Here is a 23,405-nt window from a genome sequence, read left to right as displayed (position 1 = left end):
GCGCTAGATTATGACATACGACTGCGGTGCTCAAAGTGCCTACTGCTGTACACCAAAAACGGCTTCCCCAGCGCGACTGAGGCAAACCATTCCGTGGGGGAGCCACTAATCTTCCGATGCACTCTCCCCCAAACCGCATGCCTCCCAGCTGCATCTGCCCAGAACTCTGAGCGCACAGCTGGCTGGGGCAACACAGCATGGAAGCGACTAGCTGGCATGCGGTTTTGGGGTGATTGGAACAGAAGATTAGCAGTTCCCCAGAACGGTTTGCCTCAGTCACACAATGGAGGGGTAAGCACGTGTGCTGGATCCAGCCCTCAGGCTGCCGTTTAACCTGCCCTGACTTAGGGTACTTTGGAATAAAAACATTCCAAATGTTGAGTATGACCTGAAGACAATTCTAAATTTAAAATTACAATAAAGCAATGAGACAATGACTACAGGATTTTAGAAAAAAAAAAATCACCAATTTCACAGTTTATTTTACAATAATTGGGATTAGTCTACAAGTTAAGGCAAACATACTAATGCATTTGCTTTTCTTGAAATCCTATTATAAAGATTACATAAAGTTTGCTCCAAAATTTCTAGGAAATGTTATTTGAAAAAAGTTAAGATGCTTGATAATGTCATGTGGAATAACAAAGACAATGCTTTATAGCAACAATATTCAAACACCTAGTGGCAATATTTAATATTTTGAAACCATTAGTTTCAAATTAACTTCAGAAATTACAAAGGTAGTAAAATAAAGAGTGGCAGCAATATTTAATACTAGCCATAACAAGAACATAATTATATTGGCTACTTTCACAAAAAAAAAAAGAGACCCAAAATGTTTGGTTTTCTGAACAATAAGAGCATACAATGATTAAATTAACATGTGAATGTGGGTATAACTGTTGCTTCATATAGTCTGGAATTACTCAGATGGGCTTATGCTTTTTTCAAAAAAGAGGAGCTTGTTTATGTGTCCTTTGTCAACCAATTTCTTCCGTGACTTGTGAATGCCAAATTTAAAGTCATGAATATAAACTCCACTGGAAGGCAGCCCTTATCAATGGAAGGACGGATTCTAGTTTATGTATCACCATTTAACACTGCCAGACAGCTCTGCAACAGTTGCAAGTTACCCTGTAGTAATAAAAACACACACATTACAGCCAATATTTAGACTTCTATAGTACAAATCATTTTTAAATGAAATTGTAGCACCACAAATGTTAACTAGCAGGATAGCCTTTTTTTGGCAAGGCAGCTTTCAGGTCTTAGAACATTTTGATAAAGCACCTCTGGTTGGCTGCACAAAAAGCCCGAAGGCTCAGACTTTTGTGAAGCATCATCTCACTTTCTATGATGAACAGTTTCATGAGGGTCTAACAGGAGCACAAGCAGAAGCAATTTTATTTCAGAAAAGGAACTTGTACAGATCACTGCATGTACTGAGAATTTTCATCAGCTCACACAGAAGCAATCACGGAAAATCACCCAACAGAAGCATTGTCCAATACCTGGCTAGGATCTAAGCAGCCACTGCAGACATCTAAATATTTCTGCATGTTTTCTAGAATATCTTTGATATTGAAAAATGTTTTAAAAATAAGATTGCCTTTGAGGCACTTTAACCGACATTCAGTCTAGAACAGGAGTGTCCAAAGTTTTTGGCAGGAGGGCCACATCATCTCTCTGACACTGTGTCGGGGCCGGGGAAGAAAATAATTAATTTACATTTAAAATTTGAGTAATTTTACATAAGTTTACATAAATAAATATATTAAAGATGAACTTATATGAATGAATGAAGGTCTTGCAATAGCTCAAGGCCTATAAAAGGCTGGCCTTTCTTTTGCTGCTGCTACTGCATCACAGATGTGAAACAACAAGCAGTGGAGGAAGCCCTCATCCCACAGCTCACGCGAGAGGTCAAACAGTCGCCCTCACACTGAGAGCAGTTGCGTCGGGCCAGTGTGGGCTCCAACAAATCTTCAGAGGGCCAGAGGCTCATTGGAGACTGGGGACTCCCTGAGGGCCACATTGAGAGGCCTCGAGGGCCGCAAGTGGCCCCTGGGCCGGGGTTTGGGCACCCCTGGACTAGAACAATGTTTCTCACACTGATGTGCAGTGGTGTCACTAGTGTTTGCATCACCTGGCGCAGGAAGCCTGAGCTTCACCCCCGTGATGTACCTCCCCCCATGCAGTGGGCGAGGTAAGGGCCTGGGTGGTGGGCATGGTGATGCACCATTGCTCCACCCCCACTATACCTTATGATAGAGACATTTTAAAATGGTTTGTTTTGTTGCATTCTGCATGAAATTCCACACTGAATGATATACAGCATGATGGGATTATTCAAAAATACCAAGATTTAAAATTTTTTTGCCAGCAGTGAAGTCACCCCCCCCCCATGGACATCATCTGAAGCAGCCCACAACCTCCACATGATGCCACTGCTGGCATCTATCCCCCCCATCCCCCCTATTTTGCCAGGGATAGTACTAGTACTATCCCATATTACTAATATTTTTTCCCCTGGAATTTCACTATTGACCAGCAGTCAATGGCACTAGTCCATGGACCACCACTGAGTAGCACTATTCCAGAACAGACATAAGAGTATTGCTGGTCAGACTGATTTGCCCAGTCCTCATATAACTGCTTTTTGCAAGAACAGCTTGGAGTAACTTTTCCTTTCTTGGGTGGGTGGGTATACTGAGTGCCCCTCCCTTGTACCTGAACAGACCCACACTAACCCAAGTCAAACATGGTTCAGCCAAAAATAGGTGTTTTCCATCTCCCTCATTATATTACTATGCAAAAAACATATTAGACATGCATCTCATTTTTTAAGCCATTTCTGCTCAACTCTGTATATACGCAACAGGGATCAAATGTGTACACCTGAGCACTGGGCAGAAATTGGGTAATCGGAGTTCTTGATGCTCAAAACTTAGGAATGGTGCAGAAAACAGAATTTCAATCTTTTTAACTTAAGACTTTTCTCATACCTATGACAAAGTGGAACAAAAAAGATGAAATCTTGAAATTGGTGACTTGCACAGAACTTTCAGAAGGGTAAATGGGTGTGCCCATATACAGAAAAATTCTGGATTTAGAGGAATTCAAATTAGTGCTCCAAAATCTCCCTTTATTTCAATAGAATTTTCTGATTCTGATACCTTTGTGAGTACTTATTACACACTACATTTAGGCAGAGTACTTATTTTGATTTTGTTTCAAGCATTTCTTATAGCCTACTGAAAAACACAAGTCATCTACATGTAATTGCTTATGATCCATTTTTACTTATTTTGTTTGTGAAAACAGCTGTTTGGCTGAGCCATGTTTTTCTAGGTCTGGCTTCTGAATCATGTAGTTTAGAAGCAGTTAACATGGAAGGAATACATTACCACCTTAGCGTGTTTCAGTTCCAATTCTGCCAGTTCTACTAGATTCTTCCGGAATGCAGCAACTCTTCTAGTTTTAAAATCTATAAGTTCTGCAAGAAATAAGAAAGACTGTAATTCCATTTCAAGTTTTAATGAAGACATCTGTATCACCTAAGGTCAAACAAATGCATACTGAGTTGTTGCCTGATTTAAGGGTACAGCTACCAATACTTACTACACCTTAGGACCATAAACAGCTTCAAGTAGTCCAAGTAATATAATTTGGTTTAACTAGACCAGCCAGCAGAATTTTTTTTATACGGAAACTACCTAAATTTCATATACATATAGCAATGAGATTCAGAAATTTAGGACTCCTTAAACACAGACACAGAACCTTTAAACCATCAGCTCATTTGTTCTAGTCAGAAGTGCCCACCAACTATCAACCCTCTCATGAAGAAAGATTGGAGACAATAACAGGGATTAGAAAAACCACGGTCAAACTGCTCCAATGGAAAAAGATTGTGGAGATTCCCCTGTATCTCAGTTTCTGTCCTACAAGGAACACTCTAGTTACCAAGGATCACTAAACACACAAAATTCCATACAGAGGCATTTTCATGTAGGAGTTCAGAAAAAACTCAGGTTCAGGCACCACATTACACATTATCCTACGTGTATACCCAGCATACGCTCATACAAAAGGACTCCTTTCGACAAAACATTTGGTTCAATTTATGTCCAAGCTGTTTATGAATCTATATTTTTAAGAATCTACCAAGTTGCTAGACTGCTCAAATACCTTGTTTTGCTGATTCAGATATTTTTTCAAATTTTTGACAACAAATCTGCTGAGTAGTTTCAGCTTGAAGCACATCTTTGTTCTTTGCTCTTGCTTTGTCCAACGCCTTGTTAGCATTTTCATAGTCCACTAGTGACCTAGATCTTCTATATAGAAGGTCCTGTTAAAGAGAGAAGATGTGTAAATTTACTTTAATATTTAATATTAAATCACCAAAAGATTATTTAATGTTTGTAAAAAAACAAAAATAATTCTGATATTGAGTAAAATTAGCTTAATGCAGTTTTATGAAGCCAAACAACCTTTCCTCATGCAATCTGTTTTACAACAGGCGAATGACAAGCAACTCACCCGTTACTATCAAGTATCTGTGGATCCCATTTGCACGGTTTCAATTAATTGCGGATCAGATCTGCGCTCAACCCCCCCCCCCCCCGTGTGTGTGTCGCCTCTGGAGAGGTCTTCTGAGACTTGCAGGGGCTGCATGTGACCAACCACAGCTGCTGCGGGCCTCAGAATGGTTGAAAAGGCCAAAAATAGCTACTTCCAATGTCCCTCTGGAAACTGTAAGTAGTCTTTTTTGGCCTTTTCAGGCATTCCGAAACCTGCTGTGGCTATGGGCAGCCACTGCAGGCCTTCAGGGGGAGGGAGTCTCTGGTTATCCATGGTTTCATTTAACCATGAAGGGACCCCCTGCAGATACCGAGTCACACCTATATTTCAACTGCCTAGTAAGGAATACAAAACATAAATGTTCAGTTCAATAACTTTTCTCGATGTTGTTTGGAACACATAAATGTAAAACATGCTTCTAAAAGCAGAAAAGACAGATTCACCTTTGCTGCTTGCGATTCTCTTAGATAATATTTTAGAAGGTCTGAAAGTTTAAGGTCCTCATCAGCAGACACTCGTGCTTCTATTTTCTAGACACAAAAAAAAAACAACACTTTGAGAAGCAACTCTTCATGAAACAGCAGTCAGAAGATCAGATTTAAAATATAAACCCACCCACTCCAGTTTCACTGTGGCTTTTGTATGTTTGATAGGGCTACTGTCTTCATCTCAGAGTGCAAATGAGCACCACACAAAGTTCAAAAAAGCTGAGAAGACACATTTGCATGTTTGAGGGTTACTCAAGCAATGATTTAAAATAATTGGGCACAGTCAGACAGAAAAATATAGTTGTCTACATTTTCTTCCTAGAGAATTTCGCTGACCAGATATTCAGAGCTGCATAGGATACTAAAGTGAGTAGAAGTTCTAACTTAGCAAGATTGCTTTCTAATAACAGACCTAACTAAAAGTAAAAATCGAACTGCATAGTCTTGTAAGAGGAATAAACCAGAATAGTTGTAAAAAATAAACAAAAGACTAAGATGTGATGTGGATAAGTTGTGACCAGGAGAGGAAAAATGCCGTTCTCTGACCCCCTACAATGCATATTTATTGCCATGGGGCAAAGTCAAGAGGGGACAACACCTTGTCTACAAATAGAATAGCGTGAAATGGTCTCACCTCTCTTCCCTTCCCGACTACCATACAAAAGTCTCTCCTCGGTCACCTACTTCAAAAACTTCTATTAATCAGCAGAACAGAAGTACTGCAAGCACAGCTATAACACTCAATGTTAACACCAGATACATAAACCAAAAGACAGGTCATACCTTAATGACGGAGTGCAGCCACCCCAATTTAAGTCCTTAATACTTACCCTTGTTTTGTCAAACAACTCTGATACTTTCAGAAAAAACCTGTGAAGAACAAAAAGTTTTTCCATTAATACTGGTGCTGTAGCAAAATTCCAATTATTTCTTGAAAGAGACAAAGTATAAAAAGGCTTTCAGGCAGACCTCCTGATGTGTATGATTTTCCCCATTCAGCACCCACTGAAATGGAAAAAGCCACACCACATTGTCTTAGCATCTCTATAGCAAAGATGAATCTATTCAGAATCCAATCAACTTATTTGAAATTGTACATATTGCCAGTGGTTTTTTAATATACACTGTTTAACAACCACCAATACTCCCCCCCCCACCTACACACATAATTTACTAGAGGTTGAAGCTACAGTTTTTTTCAAAATTGTAGAGGATTCCCACTCAGCCAATCTCTCTCTCTCTCTCTATCTGTCCCTGCACAGGCAAGTATTCTTCTGTACACTCTACTGTAGCCACTGTAGTCAAAATTTCCTCCCTACAGCTATACTTGGTTTCACATATTCCCTCTCTGCACTGCTCCTCCAGTCAGCCACAGAAGCAAAAACATGTGCACTCCAGTCACAATCCCAAACAAAACATAAAGAACAAGGAAATGGCTATACTCAAACAACCATACTAAGGAAACTACTCAAAAATGTAGACAATGAAACAGGCTTTTCCTATTGAAGCCAATGTGTTTGTGCTCAGTTTTGGTTTAAGTCTTATCTTGTTGTCCAAGTGTTACAGACCTGGACAATATTAGGGCAAGTGAGCTGGATATACAGATTATTCTATGCGACTGAGTTCCCAATGTCAGGGAGCCCAATCCTGAGCTGCCAGCAGCGCCCAGGCTCAGCGGCTCCCTGGCGGGCTCCTGCTGGATCCTGCGCCTCCCGCACTACCGTGGGAGGCTCCTCAGGAGAAGGGGACGTTCGTCCCCTTTCCCTGAATAAGGGAAGCAGCCCCACAATGGAGCTACTCACTTTAACGCCAACCAAAAGGTGCTCGTGTAAAGTAAAGGTGCTCATGTAGGGCGAGCAGCCCTGCCTGAGCGCCTTGGAGCTTGGCTCTGCGGATCCACCACTCTCCCCCGACACCCTCCCACCCGCCCCCGCTCTACTCAGGTTTCTGAGTAGAGTAGAGTAAGGTTTCTGAGTAGCCACATTTCAGACAGTTAAAGATACAAGAACAGACGGAGATATTCAGGCAGAGCATTCCCCAAGGTACTCAATAAAGGGGGTGAAAAGAGTGTTGAGGATGGAAAAGAAAAAAAAGTCTTAGGCTTGATGAGAAGGAGAGTGCCAACAGACCAGAGAATGCACAAGTTTCAGTCAAGCTGTTAAGGACCACATGAGTACAAGATTGGTTTATATCCCAGAGTTATCTAACTTTGTACGCATAGCATATAAATCTGTTCCCAGTTCCACCCATCAAAAGGGGTTACATGTAAGTGATCATACGACTTTTAGGGTTAACAGATGCCAACCTGCATGTAATATTGCTCGCAAAATTTTAACCTGCAAGTTAGGCTACAGCTTCTGCTGCAGGTTCCTTTTCTGACTTGTTACAGAAAAACCTTAAAAAAACTCATCAAGGTTAAGCTTTATTGCAGAAAGACACGGGAGATATGGAAACAAATGTTATGGGAGTGTGTCAACACGAAATGTTTGATCTGTAAATTCCAGCAGTTTTACACCACTATCTAGTGTTTTCCTGCTGTGATTTGCTGCACATGGAAAAGTAAACAGAGCATAAGAGATTTGGGATTCTGAACTTTAAGGAGACCAAATAACGTAGCAGTCCACTTTGGCTACAACACCATACACAAAAGTGGCACAGTTCAGCTATTTACTTTGCATTATGTAGGGCTCCAGGTGAAGACCGCTTGTATCAAAAAAGTACAAATGAAGAAATAGCATTTTGTTTGCATTCTGCTGAATCAAAGGAGGGAACAGCACTTTATTTCCCAATGAGGTGGCGGGGATTTGGGGGGACTCCTATATTGCCAACAGTCTATACTGCATTCTCAGCTTTAAGACCAATTCTGTTTTGGTTGGGGGGGGGGGGGAGAGGGAGAAAAGGGTGTTGAAGCCTGGCTATTTTAAGCCAGAGTTAATATGCCAACTACCTGCCTTTAGGCAAAGCGTCCAACCTCTGATACAGGCCTGAACAAAATACAGACAAAAACCAGAAAGACCACTCTTGACATACAAGGAAAAGGAGTGTCACAATAGGATCAGGTTTCAGCACAGTTGTACAATGAGGATTTATAACTATGTGCAACAGATACAGAGGACAGCATTTCCATAAATTTAGAAACAATTCAAGTTGGCTACACAACACAGAGTTTCAAGGTGCTAGCCTGAAAAATAGGCCTAGGGCAGGGCTTTTCAAACTTGGGCGTCGCGACGCCCTAGCCTGTGAGCCCTGGCTTCTGCTCCCTTAAGGGGCGGGGGCAGCCTGGAGGCAGGGAGGAGGCAGTGGCGTGATCCCCAGGATCATGCCGCCCAGGGGGGCTGCAGGGGCTTGGGTGCACTTACCCAAGCCTCCTGCAGCCTCCCCAGGTTCCGGGGAGCCCAGCGCAACCTGCAGCAGGGCTCCCCGCAGCAGTGAAAGCAAATGCAGAGCGATCACACTCCACTTCTGCTTTAGTGGAAAAATAATTTTTCAATACTATCATAGACAAAGATTCCTGTACAATAATTTATTCTGGATTTTTACATTAAAGAACCTTACTTGCATATATCTGTAGAGTCCTGTGTTCCCAAAGTGTACAGTGAAGAACCAATTCTATTGCAATCATCTGCAACATCTGAAGAAGAAACAGCACTTGAGATTATATTTGTTCCACTGTCACTCCAGAGTAACTTCAAATACTACACAAAGGCATCGTTTTGCAGTTTATTTCATTAAAGGAATAGCAAAATATAGGTTACAATTAGAAAAAAAAAAAAGACTGAACCTTCACTTGCTTTGAATTTCCACATTAAAAGCCATTGCTTATCTAGCTGTGCATGCTGCGCTCCCTAAACATGGAATCTGGGCAAAAACACAATTTTTTTAAAGCCTACATGTGAAAAAGTAAGGAGTGCAAGCAATGTCTGAAACCAAACTGAATAGAACTTCTGTGCCTTCCCTTTCAACCCATTTCCTCTGGTATTACCCTCAACACACAAACCTTAAAGTTGTACTAAAACTTCCCACGCAGTTTTATGCAAATTTGAACAGCTTTGACATTTTCCATTATTTATGCAGCAATTTTCATTGAAATAACTCATCCAACATGGTTTCCACTCAGAAAAAAACTTTCAGAACACTTACTTTTGTGGGATCTTGTCATTTTGTCAGACTTGATGGAGGAATCCTTAACCCGGTTGTGGTACTCTACAAGGAATGTTCTTTCATGTTCAAAGAAGTCATCTACATCCTGTACAGCAGAGTTTAGAAGACATCTTTTTTCAGGCCTGCAATCAGTCACCGACCTGCTCACCAAGGTTAAAGTACAATGGTCTCCAACGCAGGAGTGAGAGAGGCCCAAGGGAGAGAGAGTGACACGGTTGTTTTGCAGCAATTATGTGCAGTGCTCTCCAGACCTTAGTGGGAGAGAGGCACATTCCTCTGCAGTAGCACCGGTGACGAGACAAACGGCCAATTCTCTTTCAAAAGCATGCCAGGCTTCATGTCAAAAGAACACATACCAAGCAATACATTTTGCTTACAGCAATATAAGCCAGATGTCTCATGACTAACAGGAAACAGTATTAACATCTATTTCCCATACAGTACCCTTGTTTTCCTCCTCTTGAGGGTAGGGAGGCTCCCTGCAGGGAGGGACCTGTCTGTTTTGCATGTGTAATACACAATGTACACTAATGGCAACATTTTATACAGTCAAATCATAAGCAAGATTCCAGATGCACATCATATGTTTATTTTGCAAGCCTAGCAAAACCCATTTCACTGACAGAATTTATGCTAGTTACGGGATAAACTTTATGTGTATTGCCTATCAGACAATAGGCAAAGGAAGACAACCCATTTTACACATGGTTGGCAAGAGTTATCTCTTCACTTCTCAAGTATCACGACAGGTATACTACAAGGAATTGAAATGCACTAGTAAAATTCTCCATACACAGAACATCACCCCAACAGATAACAGGAAATACATCCACTCAGTTACTAAGGCAATTGCTTCAAACCACAGAAATCATGTAAAGAAAGAAGGAGGTTACTAGAACCTTGAGTTCCAACAAAAATTATTTTTCAATGGCTGGGATCAAAATTGCCTTAATGCACATTGGGCTGCAGCAGAAGTGGAGCAGAAACGCAAGTGTGCGTACACTGCATTTCATGTCTGTAAAACCCTGAAATTTCATTCAGACAAGGCATGTTTTCTACTGTTCCAGTTTGGTTAACATAAAATAAGGCAATTCAGTCCACTGGGGGCATTTCTCTGGCATAAGGACATAAAAAGAGCCCTGCTGGATCAGGCCCAGGGCCCATCTAGTCCAGCTTCCTGTATCTCACAGTGGCACACCAGATGCCTCAGACAGCACACAAGACATTTGCATCTCGCTACCACTCTCCTGCATCTTTCTATTTACCCTTGCACCCCCAACAAAGACACCAGGCTGCATTTGGGTTTAACTGCACTGGCAAATAGGAAATAGTGAGATGACTCCCTGATGAGGAAAGGGTTCTGGGAAGTGAAGACAAGTACAAAGTCCCAAGAGCTGTAGGGGGCAGAAGACAAAACCAGCCTACAAAGTTTGATACCCAGAACACAGGACCGTATGGCTTCATTCCCACAGAAGAGACTCGACACTGCCAGAAGACACCCCTGTCCATCACTGTCCAGCACGTCTCTCTGAACTTCCACATTAGCATTTATAGGTGGGAATGTAGCACGCCTTGTTCAGCGGTTACAGACTGGAGCCACCTTCGATTACGGACATGTTCTGTAACTTACTCTCACTTGAAATAAAACCTGTGCAAAGCTACCTGAATTAGGGCACAATCCTAAACAGGTTTACTAAGAAGTCCTATTTTGTTCACTGGGACTCTCAGGAAAGTGCAGTTAGGATTGCAGCCTTAGTTTGTTATTACTAGTCATTTCCAGTGACAATGAGTGGGAATACCCAGAGTACACATTCAAGGGCATTTGTAACTATTTAGTAAGAATCACCTTTACTCCTGAAACAATGACACCATCTGCAGACTTGACCATGTTTTTAAAGAAGTCTTCAAGTTTCTCTTTCTTATTTTTTCCACGGACACTCAGCTGAAATAGAGAAACAAGGCAAAGCAGTTACCTAGCAGACGTCACAAACCATAATTAGGAACTCAAATATCAGTTTCATTTCACTATCTACTCAAGCATTCACCCCCACCACAATCAAACAAGAGGAAGATCTTACGATACTTACCGCCATCAATAGCACTGATGAGAAACATAGCATTTTCCTACTTGCCTCCCTTCCCAATCACAATGAAATGTGATTTTCGATATTCATGCATCTGTTTCAGTTTCATTCTGGATTCATTTTTATGTTTTTTGCAATAAATGATCACAACTTGCTTGAAGTTTTTTTTTTTTTTTGGAATGCTTTTTAAAAATAGTAATGGCATGGTCCACTCTTTGGACAGATTGGTCAGAAAGTATTTCAACTTTCTGAAATATGTCTGAACACAAAATTGATTTCAGCTGTGTTTTGTTTACTCCCATCTCTATAATAATATGTGAGAGCCTTATGCCTATATGGCACTTAGTGAAAAATATTCTACATGTACAAAGTATGGCCAAGTTGTTCTTAACTACAACCATTACTTAGAACAGGGGTGCTCAATAGGTGGATCGTGATCTACCGGTAGATCGCGAGGCAAAATGAGTAGATCATGGAGTGCCGACCCCCCCTTCAGGTGCCTCTGGGAGGAAACGCCAGGAGTAAGGCCCATTGTACTCAATGGGGTTTACTCCCAGGTAAGTGTGGCTAGGATTGCAGCCTCACAGCCTAATCCTAGGCATGTCTACTCAGGAGTAAGTCCTGTTATACTCAGTGGGGCTCAAGGTACACCATCATACATTGTACACATAAATGTTATGTGTTATGATGGCGCGAACATTGTAAAAAAAACTCTGGTAGATCTCTGGGCCTTGCTGAGTTTCAAAGTAGCTCTCGAGCCAAAAAACTGTGAGCACCCCTGACTTAGAAGGTCTTGAATCAAAATTCTTTCAGAAACGCACACTATCTTGTACAGTATGAATTACAGAAAGAGCGGTTAACTCTAGAATTTGAGACAGCAACCTATACTGGGTAACACTGCTTTGAAAAAAAAGCAATCACCCCCATAAGATCTTGAAACCCCCCACCACCACCACACCCACCCACACAAGTGACTGTATGTCAAGGAGGAGTTCCATCATACCAAAATGTTTTTCTGGATTTTTATTTCCAAAATGTTTAGTACAAGAAAATGCCACAGAATTACATTACAACATAAATACCACATTACTGTGGTAATATATTGCAAGAGGCTACACAGTTCAATACTCACATCCTGATTATATTCCAAGAAGACATGGAAATTTAAATCTTTTCTCAAAATAGGATGCGCTGCTACACGACACAAGAAAACTTCATGCATAGCTACCGTCTTCTTGAATATTGCCAAATACTCACTAGAAAAGAAAATAAGAACTATATAATTTTGTAAACATTTTATCTAGAAATCTGCATTCAAACAATCAACATCATTAGCTAGTTCAAAGTAATATGCAAGATTCAACATCTGGTCTCAGCCTCACAGCTCTTTATTTCTCCCTTGGAGCTGCCAGGTCACAAAGCTGCAATTGCAGTGGAAGCTACAATCTGGGTCTAAGCCTGACCAGAGTTCCTTGATTCAGTCCCAAGGCTCCCCCCCCCCCATCTCCCTTGCCTGATCATCTGTATCTGGCAGTAGTGTACAGAATAGTCTATGACCTATAAGTAGTTTTTCCCAGTTATATGTTCATATCTTTCATCTACCCATCATTTGATTCAATTCCAGGTCTGCAGGCTACTATCTATTTTGTTCCACTTTCTTTACTGATTATGTCTGGACTAGTCTATCTAGCACTCCCCATTATCAGGAGGAGCCAGTGACAGCTTGTTGATCAGCCACTTCTTGTCCCAGTCCCCCATCTCCTCTGCCTTCAAGCCTCATTCATCACCTAGTCAGCCTTCAGGTTCTTCTCTCTATCTAATGCCTACATCTTCCTTTGGCCACTGGTTCCTAAGCTGTTCCTAAACTTCCTAAGATCTCCTATACCACGCAAGGCTTTTAATCCAGCTAGGTTGGCAACTCTTCCCTTACAGAACATGAACTTGGGTGCCCTTCGGGGAGAAAGGCAGAATACAAATCTATTGAATGAATGAATAAATGAATGAATGAACTGCCAAGACCAACAGAATGTTCCATGCCATCACATCAAACTAGCCAATGTTCAAGGCTTTGCTAGACAGGACAGTGTATATTAAACTTACTGTTGAAATACATAACAGAGATCATGACTGGATTATGTTAGGGAGCCCATCAATATGGAACAAGATCAGGAGTGCACAGAAAAGAACTAGACGGGATCAAATGTTTGACCTTGGAAGGAAGCTCGAAAACTTAGAAAGTAAAATAAGAGTCAAAGAGAAAGGAATCAAAGCTGCCAAACAGAAAAGCAGTTATTGGCATGAGGATGGGTTAAGCTTCTCTGATCAGATCAGAAAGGAAAAACAGGAGAAAGTGGTGGTCACACTGCAGGGCAGACGTAGCTGCAAGACTCGCCCAAGCTTATCTAATGAATTTCATGCCCAACATAGGATCCAAACTTGTTCCTTCTGGTCAAAATCGAGAACACCACTACACCAACCAGCACCCTACCAAACAGACTACCTGCAGTGTGTCCTTTCTATGAATAGTAGCCTTCGTTCTGCAGACAGAGAGGTGCACACAGCTGAAATGGCAATAAGGCTGGAGTGAGAACACCTACACAGACTACAAACGCACAGCTGTGTCCAATGAAATGCCACTGTGCTTGCTACAGATTGTACTGGGTTAGTTTCCAATTTTTTTCCCTTTAAATGAAGCTTAACACCTACAGCTCATTCCAACATTGTACTCCTCACTCTGAAAATAAGCAAAAAGGACAGCATCCCTTCTGGAGTGTTTTTTTTCCCTTTAAGCCAGAGCTCAACAAATTCCAAGCGCCAGGTAGACTCAAAATTGCCTCATGACACCTGGGAATTGCTGCAAGGTTAGAGAACAGCTGTGACTGCAAAGTGCAGCAGTTGCTTTTGATATGCTCAGTATTTCCAAGGTGTGCAGGAGCTGTGATCTGTACACAGGGAACTGAGCACCTGCTGGAGAACATGGGCCAGACCAATAATGTGGTTATTTGCTGGACTGATAAGAGGCCCTAAAACCACAGGCCAGGAAGGTCGCACAAAATCCCTGCACATGATTGTTCCAGGCCGCCCACCCCCACAGTATGCATGTTACATTTTTTTTTAAGCACTGCTGCAGGAGCCAAAGCTGCAGGAGCCATGAGGTCACCTCAACCTGGCCTAGTGGAGGAAGCAGCAGTGGTTGGGGAAGAGGCAGAAAGACCTGCCACCAAAAGGAGGGTGGGAAAGGGGGAACTTTTATGATGGAAGAAGACATACTCTTTCCCTCACTCAGTGGGGGGGGGGGAGACAGGAACACATCCTCCCCTCAGTAGGCCCTCCAAAGGTCTTTCAGTTAATGTCTTTGTCTCTGAACTTGCCCAGAAAGGGGGGAGGAAAAAGAGCTTGTTAGTAGGCATTTACTCCAAAGCTCACTGAGTTCAAAGGTACGTGCTTCCAGGCAAGCGTGGGGGGAAGGCAGTTCTAGTGCCTTAGTTTCTCAATGTAATTCTTGAAATAAAACCTTTAGTTCTTTTTCCTGGGGTTGAAAATGTGCTTTTTATGTTTGTTTACAATGTTACATTTATGCATTCACTAGTGGCACACAAGTTGTTTTTTTTTGGGGAGGGGGCAGCATTAAACACACAAAAACCTGAAAAATTCATCTGGCTCCTAGATCCATAGCCAGATGGATTTGTTGAGCCCTGCTTCAAGTACTACTGGGAGAAAACCTGTTAGTGGTGCAAACATTCACTCTAAAAATGCAAAAAGGCATATACACAAGTGAACCAGATGGAAGCAAGGAAAGGAAAAGGCATAAAAGAACACTTTCCTGGGTGGTTTGCAATGTGAAATATGTTCAGACACACTTCTAATCACTATCAAGTACCAGATGAGGGATGCTACTAGTTCTAACTCAAATACGATAACGCAACTTTTAGGGGAGGAATGAACCATCACATCTTTATATCAGATGCCAAATTTACAGAAAAGGAAGCAGTTAGCTAGGCTGCAGTCCCTAACTCGTATTCTGAAACTTAAAGCCTCTTACAACAGGGGACACCATGGCGTGCAGAGGAAAGCAATTCACACCCTTTCACAGTGGAACAGTTTAACAAGGGGTTCTACAAATGCTGGCTTAGCTTCCTAGCCAGCCGTTATTGTATTCTTCATCAATCCCCACTCCTCTCTCAAATCCTCTGGCACAGCAGAGCAAGGAAGGAGTGATCTTTTATCATGTGTACTGGGGGATGCAGGGTTTTCTCCCACTGCTCAGAAAGGATGCCATCCATGTCTTTTTCCAAAGCACAGCATAAAGGAAAGTTCTTGGGAGGGAGAATCTATGTACTGACAGGTGTCTATGTCAAGTTTTGGCAAAGGATACTTGCCCTGGATGAGCTAGCAAGTAGATCTGTGGAGGTCAGAGTTTAACACAAGTATGCAGCTGGGAGAGATCACGTTACCAAGAGATGCCATAGGCAGAGGTGTTTGAAAATGGTGTTTTTTACTCAGAAGTAAGCCCATTGTGATCATTAAGACTGAGGCTGTAAAACTATCTTAATCACTGGAGACAAACACCTCTAGCCATAGGTCAACTTCCTATGTGAAAATGCTCAACACCGTATCTTTATAGGTAATTTTGGAAAAGCCTTGTTGGACAAGTTCAGAGTCCAATATTATAATTTGAGTTTTCCAGGTCCATGTACTTTTCAGATAAGAATCTCAATGGATGGTCTTGGGCTTAACTGAGATACTGAATTGCCCATCACCTTATTGGATTGTTGGGAAACTATTACACAGATCTGAGCTCCTCCAGAGAAAAGTGGCTATGTTACCACTGTTAACTTGCTTTCAGTGTTTTTCTCCCCCTTTCACACCTTCACCCACACAGGTCATTAACATATGTAGTTTTTCTCAATATTATTCAGAAGACTTATTATGTGATGCTGTTTGAACATTTAAATCAAGTTCTCATAGTGGAAATGATGTGCAATGACTAAGAGTAGGGGACAACAGAGAGCACTAAACTATGCACTTACGCTTCCAGTTCTTGTTTCATCTTGGTGAACTCTTCTTTCGTCATCGAGCCTTCGCCTTCACCAAGCTTCTGCAACTTCTCTCTGGAGGCATCGAAGTCAGGCCTGGGTGGTGCTGGAGGAATCTGTCAAATGAGTCAGTCAGAATGTATTCATGAATCCTGGCCTTCCTGCCAAAACTGAAATATCTTTGAACAGCAAGCTGCTCAAGAGGTTGTTGATCCAACCTCTCTTTTCTAGACTGCCCAACTCCTTGAGGGAAAAAAATTGCCCAATGAATGATTTAGCCATGCATCCAGCCCATATCCCATTTTAATGTCACAATTTTCATGCCCGGGATGCCATATTTTTGTTTTCCCTATTCTAGTTACTGAAAGTTAGTTCCTACTACTACTACTTCATGCTCCCCAAAGGCTACTTACACAAGTACAGACATAGTACACCAAGTTTTAATAAAATTTTACTTGAAAAGCAGTATGCATGCATGCGTGTACATGCACATGTAAGTAATTATGCAACAGCTTTAGAGGCTGCCTAGTTCTGGCAGAATATAACCATTTTTCCTGTTGTGAGACAAGCCTATAGCAGAGCTATAGAAGGCAAGTCTCAGCCACACAAGTACGGAATGAAAACGTTAAGTTGAACACCCAAGAGTACAATTAGTGATACACCCATTTATCTGGTCTGTAATCTTTATCACTTAACCTCTATTGGTGGCAAATTGGAGAACATGTCTAAATGATACTGGTTTTCTTTTATGCTAGAATATTTGCTGTTTCTTTGCAGAGATGTTCATATTTTAAAATGATGACTTTAAAGCACAGCCTTTCAACTCTTCACCGACATTCCAAGTTCTACTTTAGTTGAAACAATGTAAACATTGTCTTGCTTTTAGCAAATAATCTCATTCCTCAGCATGCTGTAGTTTAGTTATTAGTAATTTGAACAGTTAGATAGTAAGTCATGCAAAATTCCTGGATGTAAACAGCAAGAAGAATGATGCAATAACTGGAAAGTTACAATGCGAATTGCACTGGAACCCTTTCAAACATCTTTGTTCTTAAAGTTGCACAACTTGGTCTCAAGAAATAACACTGAATGATGAGAAACGTCAGCTTCTAACTGGAAACATGGGACTACTGCATCTATAGCAGAGCCACTTACAGTTCTCTGAAATTTAAGCACTTACAATATAGCCTGCATAATCTTCATTCTCAACAAAGGAATCATGAAGCCAGATAAATTCTTCATGTTGTCGAACAACTGAAAATTCATTTTGCTTAAAGTTTGGTAAAGAACTCTGCAAGACAAAGGCAAAGGCAAAAGAAAGTGTAAGTCACCTTTTTCTAACTAAAGATAACTTAGCTTTCAATTAGTTATAGGAAAGATACTCAAAGTAATACCAAGACAAGCAGCAACACACAACCTTTTTAGAAGAAAAATTTTAAGAAATTTCTTTGGTAATTAAGATCAGGCAAAATATATTCATGTACTGAAGCACAGTGAATTTTATGAAAATTAGACCAAGGAAAGTTAGATAAACCCTATGGAGAGTCTAGCGGGATGTAGTAAATTAAAAACAACAACAAAAATCATAATCTTTGCTTATTTATAAAAAACAGATCAATTACTTATACAACTTGAATTTTCTTGAACCAATTCAGATCTTCTGCTCTCAATGTGTTTTACATGCAATTAAATCCAAATGCAATCTTGGATTATTAACCAGTATTTTTTCTTCTTGATAGACTATAGCTTCAGCAGAAATAACTAGTCACCAAGCTGGTTTTACCTTTGTATGGACAGTAAATTTGACTTTGTCCCTTTCGCTAAGAGCATCAGAAATGTCCACTTGCAAGGCAGCATCTGTCTGCAGATCTACATTGACAGCTCTAAGCTAAAAGAAAAAGGTAATCAGTTTTAATAAAAGCCATATATAACAGAAACTTGTATAGATATATTTAGCTTACACCTGGGTCTTAAATGACACATCTGTCAAGGAGGCAGACTACAATTCATGAAGCGGTCAATCAAGTGGTAGCACATAAAGGCCTATCCAAGGTAGACAATTGCAAGGTCAGAGCTTTCTCTACGATGGCACCCTCCCTGTGGCACTCTGTAGTAGCATATTTCAGCAGACGACTGCATTTCAAGGAGTTAGTGGCATACTCATGTCCCCTTTGATCTTCTAGGGACCTTTATTACAAACCTGCTATAGCAGCCAGCTCTGGTATATTTTATTTTGTGGCAGAAGCTTCTGAAAAGCACTGCTTGTTCCTTAACTGGGCACATCGTCTAAGCCTGGGAACACTAACAAGGCAACGACTGTGCACCTGGAAGTCACCACAAAGTTTGTTGAGTCTTCTTCCTGCCCCTACTTATCTCATCTGGGCACTGTTCCAAGGTTCAGGACCTGCAACTGAGAGGCCCAGTCTGTTAGATGATTTCTTCCCCAACATGTTTTTCTTCTCTTACTAGTCAGTGGCAGTATAGGTGTATGAATACCTATTATTAGGCACACATAAGCAGGCCTGGAAACCATTATCAGTGAGCATCACATAGACTGTCCCAGAAGGTGGTACACACCAACTATGGCCATCAGGAGTCACTCACTGCTGAAGACGGTGCTCCTAGGATCTGAAAAGGCATCCCATTATCAGACACTACTGGTATAAGCCTCTTGTGGAGGTGCTGCACACACAGCCAGCCAAAATCCACTATCATCTCAGTGCTGTCAAAGGCAGAAGTGGCACAAGCCACTCTGTATTACTCTGCTTTCAGCTAATGCTTCCTGTTTCTTGAATCCAATGGGGTGTTTATCACCTCCACAGCCAAAAAGGATCATTGCCTCTTGTAATATGTACTCTCTGGCAAGGAAACTCACCTGAACAGCTCTTTATGGCTCCTTCAAGATGATCCACAGACAAATATAGGATAGAAAACATCTTTTTTTTTAAAAAGAAAGTTTTTTAAATCAGGTGGTAGTTGATAAGACTGATCTGGCTTGTTGTTGATGTACCATATTTCCTAAATATTTATAATGTCTTCTTTAAATGTTTAACGCCTTAGCCATGAAAACAAATTCCTATTTTGAGTTGAATAAAAGCTTTAAAACAAGAACACAAAGCAACACATTCAAAATTCAGAACCAAAGACCATGAAGGTTTTCCTGCTTTGTAACACTTTTTCTTGCCTTTGAACAAAATCCACTAAAAAGCACCAAATTCCAACACTTTTCTAGTATAAAATTGCTCATTTTAATTTCCTTTTGTTTCTCCCCATGTTCATATACTCCACATGCAGTGGCACATGATCAGACAAGAAAGGCCTTCTAGGAACCTAAGAGGTCAGATCATCTGCAAGTGGAATCAGCCAGGAAGTGCAGGGAAACAGGCCACTTTTTAAGTTCCTTGTAAGCCGTACATGTCTGTAAGATAAACTTCTAAAAAGGGGGAAGCTTTCAGTCTTCTATGGGTTCCACATCAGACTTGCAATTATTCAAAAATATTTTTTTAAAAATTTAAGTGTTTGTGTAGATTTTTACTTTGTTAAAACTCAAAAGGTTCCCTGCAGGTAAAAATATGTTAAAAGCAAGTTTGTTTGCTCTTCCTTGATTCTTTGGTTTACATTGTTTTTAACATGCCTTGTTTAGTAACTAAAATGCTTAGTCAGCTGCTTTGCAAACCCACTAGGGTCAAAAGGGGGGGGGGTGAGACAACTATAAATACTGTATATGATTTTCATCTATACAGTAGCTACTGAAAGAGACTAACAGCACTTTGCAACACTATAGGCCAGAGATACAAAACTCACATTTTTATGTACAAAAGAGGATTACATTGCTAAGTTTGCTACACTTGCACAGCCTACACACTTTCCAGTTTTTTCTCCCCCCTCTGCTCTTTGTTCTCCTTCAGCACCCCCACTCTCTTCTTCACCCCCACTCTTATTGCCCTCTTTGCTACTCTGTAGCTACACCTCTTAATTCTGCATTTTATAGTGCTTCTTGTACTATTTCTCTGCACTTCCCTCTCTGCTCCTTCTATCCCTGTTGTTGTTTTTTTACTCCTTTTCACAGAAGCTAAAGATGCAGGATGTCAGAGCACAAAACCAGCACCAATGCAATAGCAGGCCTCTGAATTCAAGGAGTGGCTGCCACTGCATTGATTACCAGTACATTTCTAGGTAAGATCCAAAGTGGTGCGTTGCCACCTTTAGAACTGTCAAACTACCATCAAATTACTGGTCCATCTAGGTCAGTATTCTCTCCACTGCCTGGTAACAATTCTCCAGAGTTTCAGGCAGGGGTGTTTCCCAGGAGACACCAAACCAGATCCTGTGCCTGACGCCAGACCTGCTGTGGCCGCCTTTAAAAACAAAAAAGCAAGCAAACAAGTGTGCAGTTACTTACCATGCTTTCCTCCACATAATCCTTTTATTCAAAACAGGAAGTGTGGGTCACACTGGGATCTTTTAGCAGGCACTGCACATTTTCTTTAACAGGGACCACAAAGAAGCAGCCAGGTAAATGACTGCATCCCCTCTTACTTAGGTCTTTCCACACCTGACTCTCTAAAGGGACAGGGAGAGGAAGTAGCAATCATTTTGGGGTGGGGGGACATGAACAGCGACAATCCACTCCCCTGTCCACTCATGTTGCACATTCCTCAGAATTATTCTGCTTTCTACCTATTATGAGCTGCCCTGATGCCTTTTGTGGAGACTAAAGGACAGATTAAAAAGTATCAAATCTACTATCAAGCTATAGCCCTTTCTAATCTACTACTTAATCCACATCCACCACGAGTCACCACAGAAACTAAGAGGAACTGGATGGTCTGCAGACGAACGGAAGAAAGAACAAAGTCAACCCCTATTCTGACTACAAACTCAGAACAGAGCTGGTTTCTCCAGGCTCCTAGATTTTTAGGGTATAACCCCTGACTAACATATGCCTAGGTATAAACCTAAAAATCATAACATGAATGAGCAGCACTAACGTGAATTTACACACAGTATAAAGGTATAGTGAGTGCACCAGGATCGGTTATAGCTTCCAAGTGTATCCCTAGTCACAAACCACCTAACGGTTTAGGTTCAGCACCACCTAAAAATCAATGCAACTAGAATGAATATTTAAAATGAGCCAACCTTCAATACCACATTTTTAGGCAAGTTTGACAAGCCAACCATTTAACCTTCTTGCCCACTGATCTTCCGTAAGGAACATCTATTTTAAAAAAAAACCTTTTCCGTTTCTCAGAGGCAAATACAAAAACAACGACTGCTTAATTAAATAGCACTGTTTTGATTCTACAGACCAAACTGCTATTACTATTGCAAGCATGTGCAAACTATTCCACAATAACTTTTCCCTAGTGTAGAGTCCTCACCTGGCAACCATGAGCATATGTATCCTACATTTTAATTTATCAAATTTCCTCTACTTAAAATGCAGTGCGTAACTTGACTGTGCAGGAACTATCCCTGGAATTAGGGTCCCCAACTCCCTCTACCAAAAAAGCTGCATAACTGTGCACACAAGCAAGAAACTTGAGATTCATGCAGTAGCCTTTTTTTAAGAGAAGATGGCAGATCTGCATATGTCACCAAGTCATTTCAATCACAATCCAGATTTTCCTTCTTCTTTCAAAACTAGTGTTCATGCATAGCACATCAACAATATTTTACAGTAGTGGTTCTCACACTTTTAGCACCAGGATCCACTTTTTTGAATGAGGATCTGTCAGGACCCACCAGAAGTGATATCATGACCAGAAGTGACATCATCAAGCAGGAAAGTTTTTAACAATCCTAGTTTGCAATCCTACCCACACTTACCCAGGAGTAAGTCCCATTGTCTATCACTGTTATAAGCATATACATAGTAGCCTGTTAAAAGCACCAGTCTGTAACATTTCCCCAAATGCAGTCACATACCATGGCAGCATCAAGTCTAATATAAAATAAAATATTGAAATGAATGGGGACCCACCTGAAATTGACCTAGTGGGTCCCCACCCACAGTTTGAGAAACACTGTTTTACAGTATTTGGGCTTTATTTTTGGCCACAGGCAACTGAATTTCCATCTTAAACTTCTTTCTTGTAGTTTCTCATGAAAAGTCGTATCATAACACAAACGAGTATTTTAAAAAATTCACGCACACACATGCGCGCAAGCATCTCAATAAATGCACATTTTAGTGACTTCTACATTTTTAATGTTTGCAAGGATTCGTATCCTGCATTAACCTGCGTTCATATTATTGTCATTTTGGAAATCCCATTATGGGTCTTAGGACTGCCAAAGGAAGTCTTCTGAAATCAAGAAAAAAAATTGAGCCTTAACTGTAATCATAAGGAAAATTTACTAGTCGTCCACTGAACCCAGTGGAACTTGCTTACAGACTGATCCTTAAATGAGTTAAATAGTAACATATTTATAGTAATAGTAACACATTTATAGTAACACCTCCCCCCACCGGAGTTCCTAAGCACGGTTATAACACTTCTTAGTGCAATACCATTATTTGTTCAGACTACGAGCCTCTCTACTAACAAAAATGGAGTGAATATCACCCAGCAATATAAATGGAAATACATCTAGACAAACCCTGTCAGAGAGGATTGGGAACTCCCCCCCCCCATTCTGCATTTTTATCAGCAATTAAGGGCCCAATCCTATCCAACTTACCAGCATCAATATAGTCACTGATGTAGTGATCCCTTACATTGAGAAGGCCTCCATGACAGCCCCTTCCCAGTGCAGGATGCAGTGTATGGCCACATCAGTAATGGAAAGCTGGATAGGATTAGGCCCTAAGTCATTAATCATTAGCAGGTGATAATGCCCTTCTCTGTACAAAAACATTTATCTGCCAATTTTTGCAATGTTAGCAGGCCAAGGCAGACTCTCTTGTGATCAGTTGGCATCTCTATTGCCAGACTAGCTGAAGAAACCCCTAGTTCTGTACTCCCCCTTCACACACAAAAAACCTTAACAATGAGAGCTTGCCCTGATCAATCAAGACTAGCATGCAGAACTATGGTTTTTATCCA

General features: G+C 41.0%; 1 protein-coding gene across 2 annotated transcripts in view; it reads right to left on the bottom strand.

The window, feature by feature from the left end:
- Positions 1–445: 445 nt before the first annotated feature.
- SNX6 (sorting nexin 6) overlaps positions 446–23,405 on the bottom strand; it is a 28,869-nt gene continuing 5,909 nt past the window's right edge. For both annotated transcript variants that reach the window (XM_066612416.1, XM_066612417.1), the window contains exons 3-14: positions 18,137–18,241; positions 17,534–17,644; positions 16,348–16,469; positions 12,450–12,573; positions 11,080–11,175; positions 9,213–9,318; positions 8,628–8,703; positions 5,903–5,942; positions 5,028–5,114; positions 4,192–4,351; positions 3,411–3,496; positions 446–1,134 (exon numbers count right to left, since the gene is read on the bottom strand). In XM_066612416.1, coding sequence (XP_066468513.1) covers positions 1,081–1,134; positions 3,411–3,496; positions 4,192–4,351; positions 5,028–5,114; positions 5,903–5,942; positions 8,628–8,703; positions 9,213–9,318; positions 11,080–11,175; positions 12,450–12,573; positions 16,348–16,469; positions 17,534–17,644; positions 18,137–18,241 — 1,167 coding nt within the window. In that variant the 3' untranslated portion in view covers positions 446–1,080. The remainder of the gene's footprint in view (positions 1,135–3,410; positions 3,497–4,191; positions 4,352–5,027; positions 5,115–5,902; positions 5,943–8,627; positions 8,704–9,212; positions 9,319–11,079; positions 11,176–12,449; positions 12,574–16,347; positions 16,470–17,533; positions 17,645–18,136; positions 18,242–23,405) is intronic.

This window comes from Tiliqua scincoides, chromosome 1 (genome assembly GCF_035046505.1).
Source record: "Tiliqua scincoides isolate rTilSci1 chromosome 1, rTilSci1.hap2, whole genome shotgun sequence".
Lineage (NCBI taxonomy): Eukaryota > Metazoa > Chordata > Lepidosauria > Squamata > Scincidae > Tiliqua > Tiliqua scincoides.
Note: the sequence above shows the minus strand (reverse complement) of the source record. Positions and strands in the feature narration are given on the sequence as shown.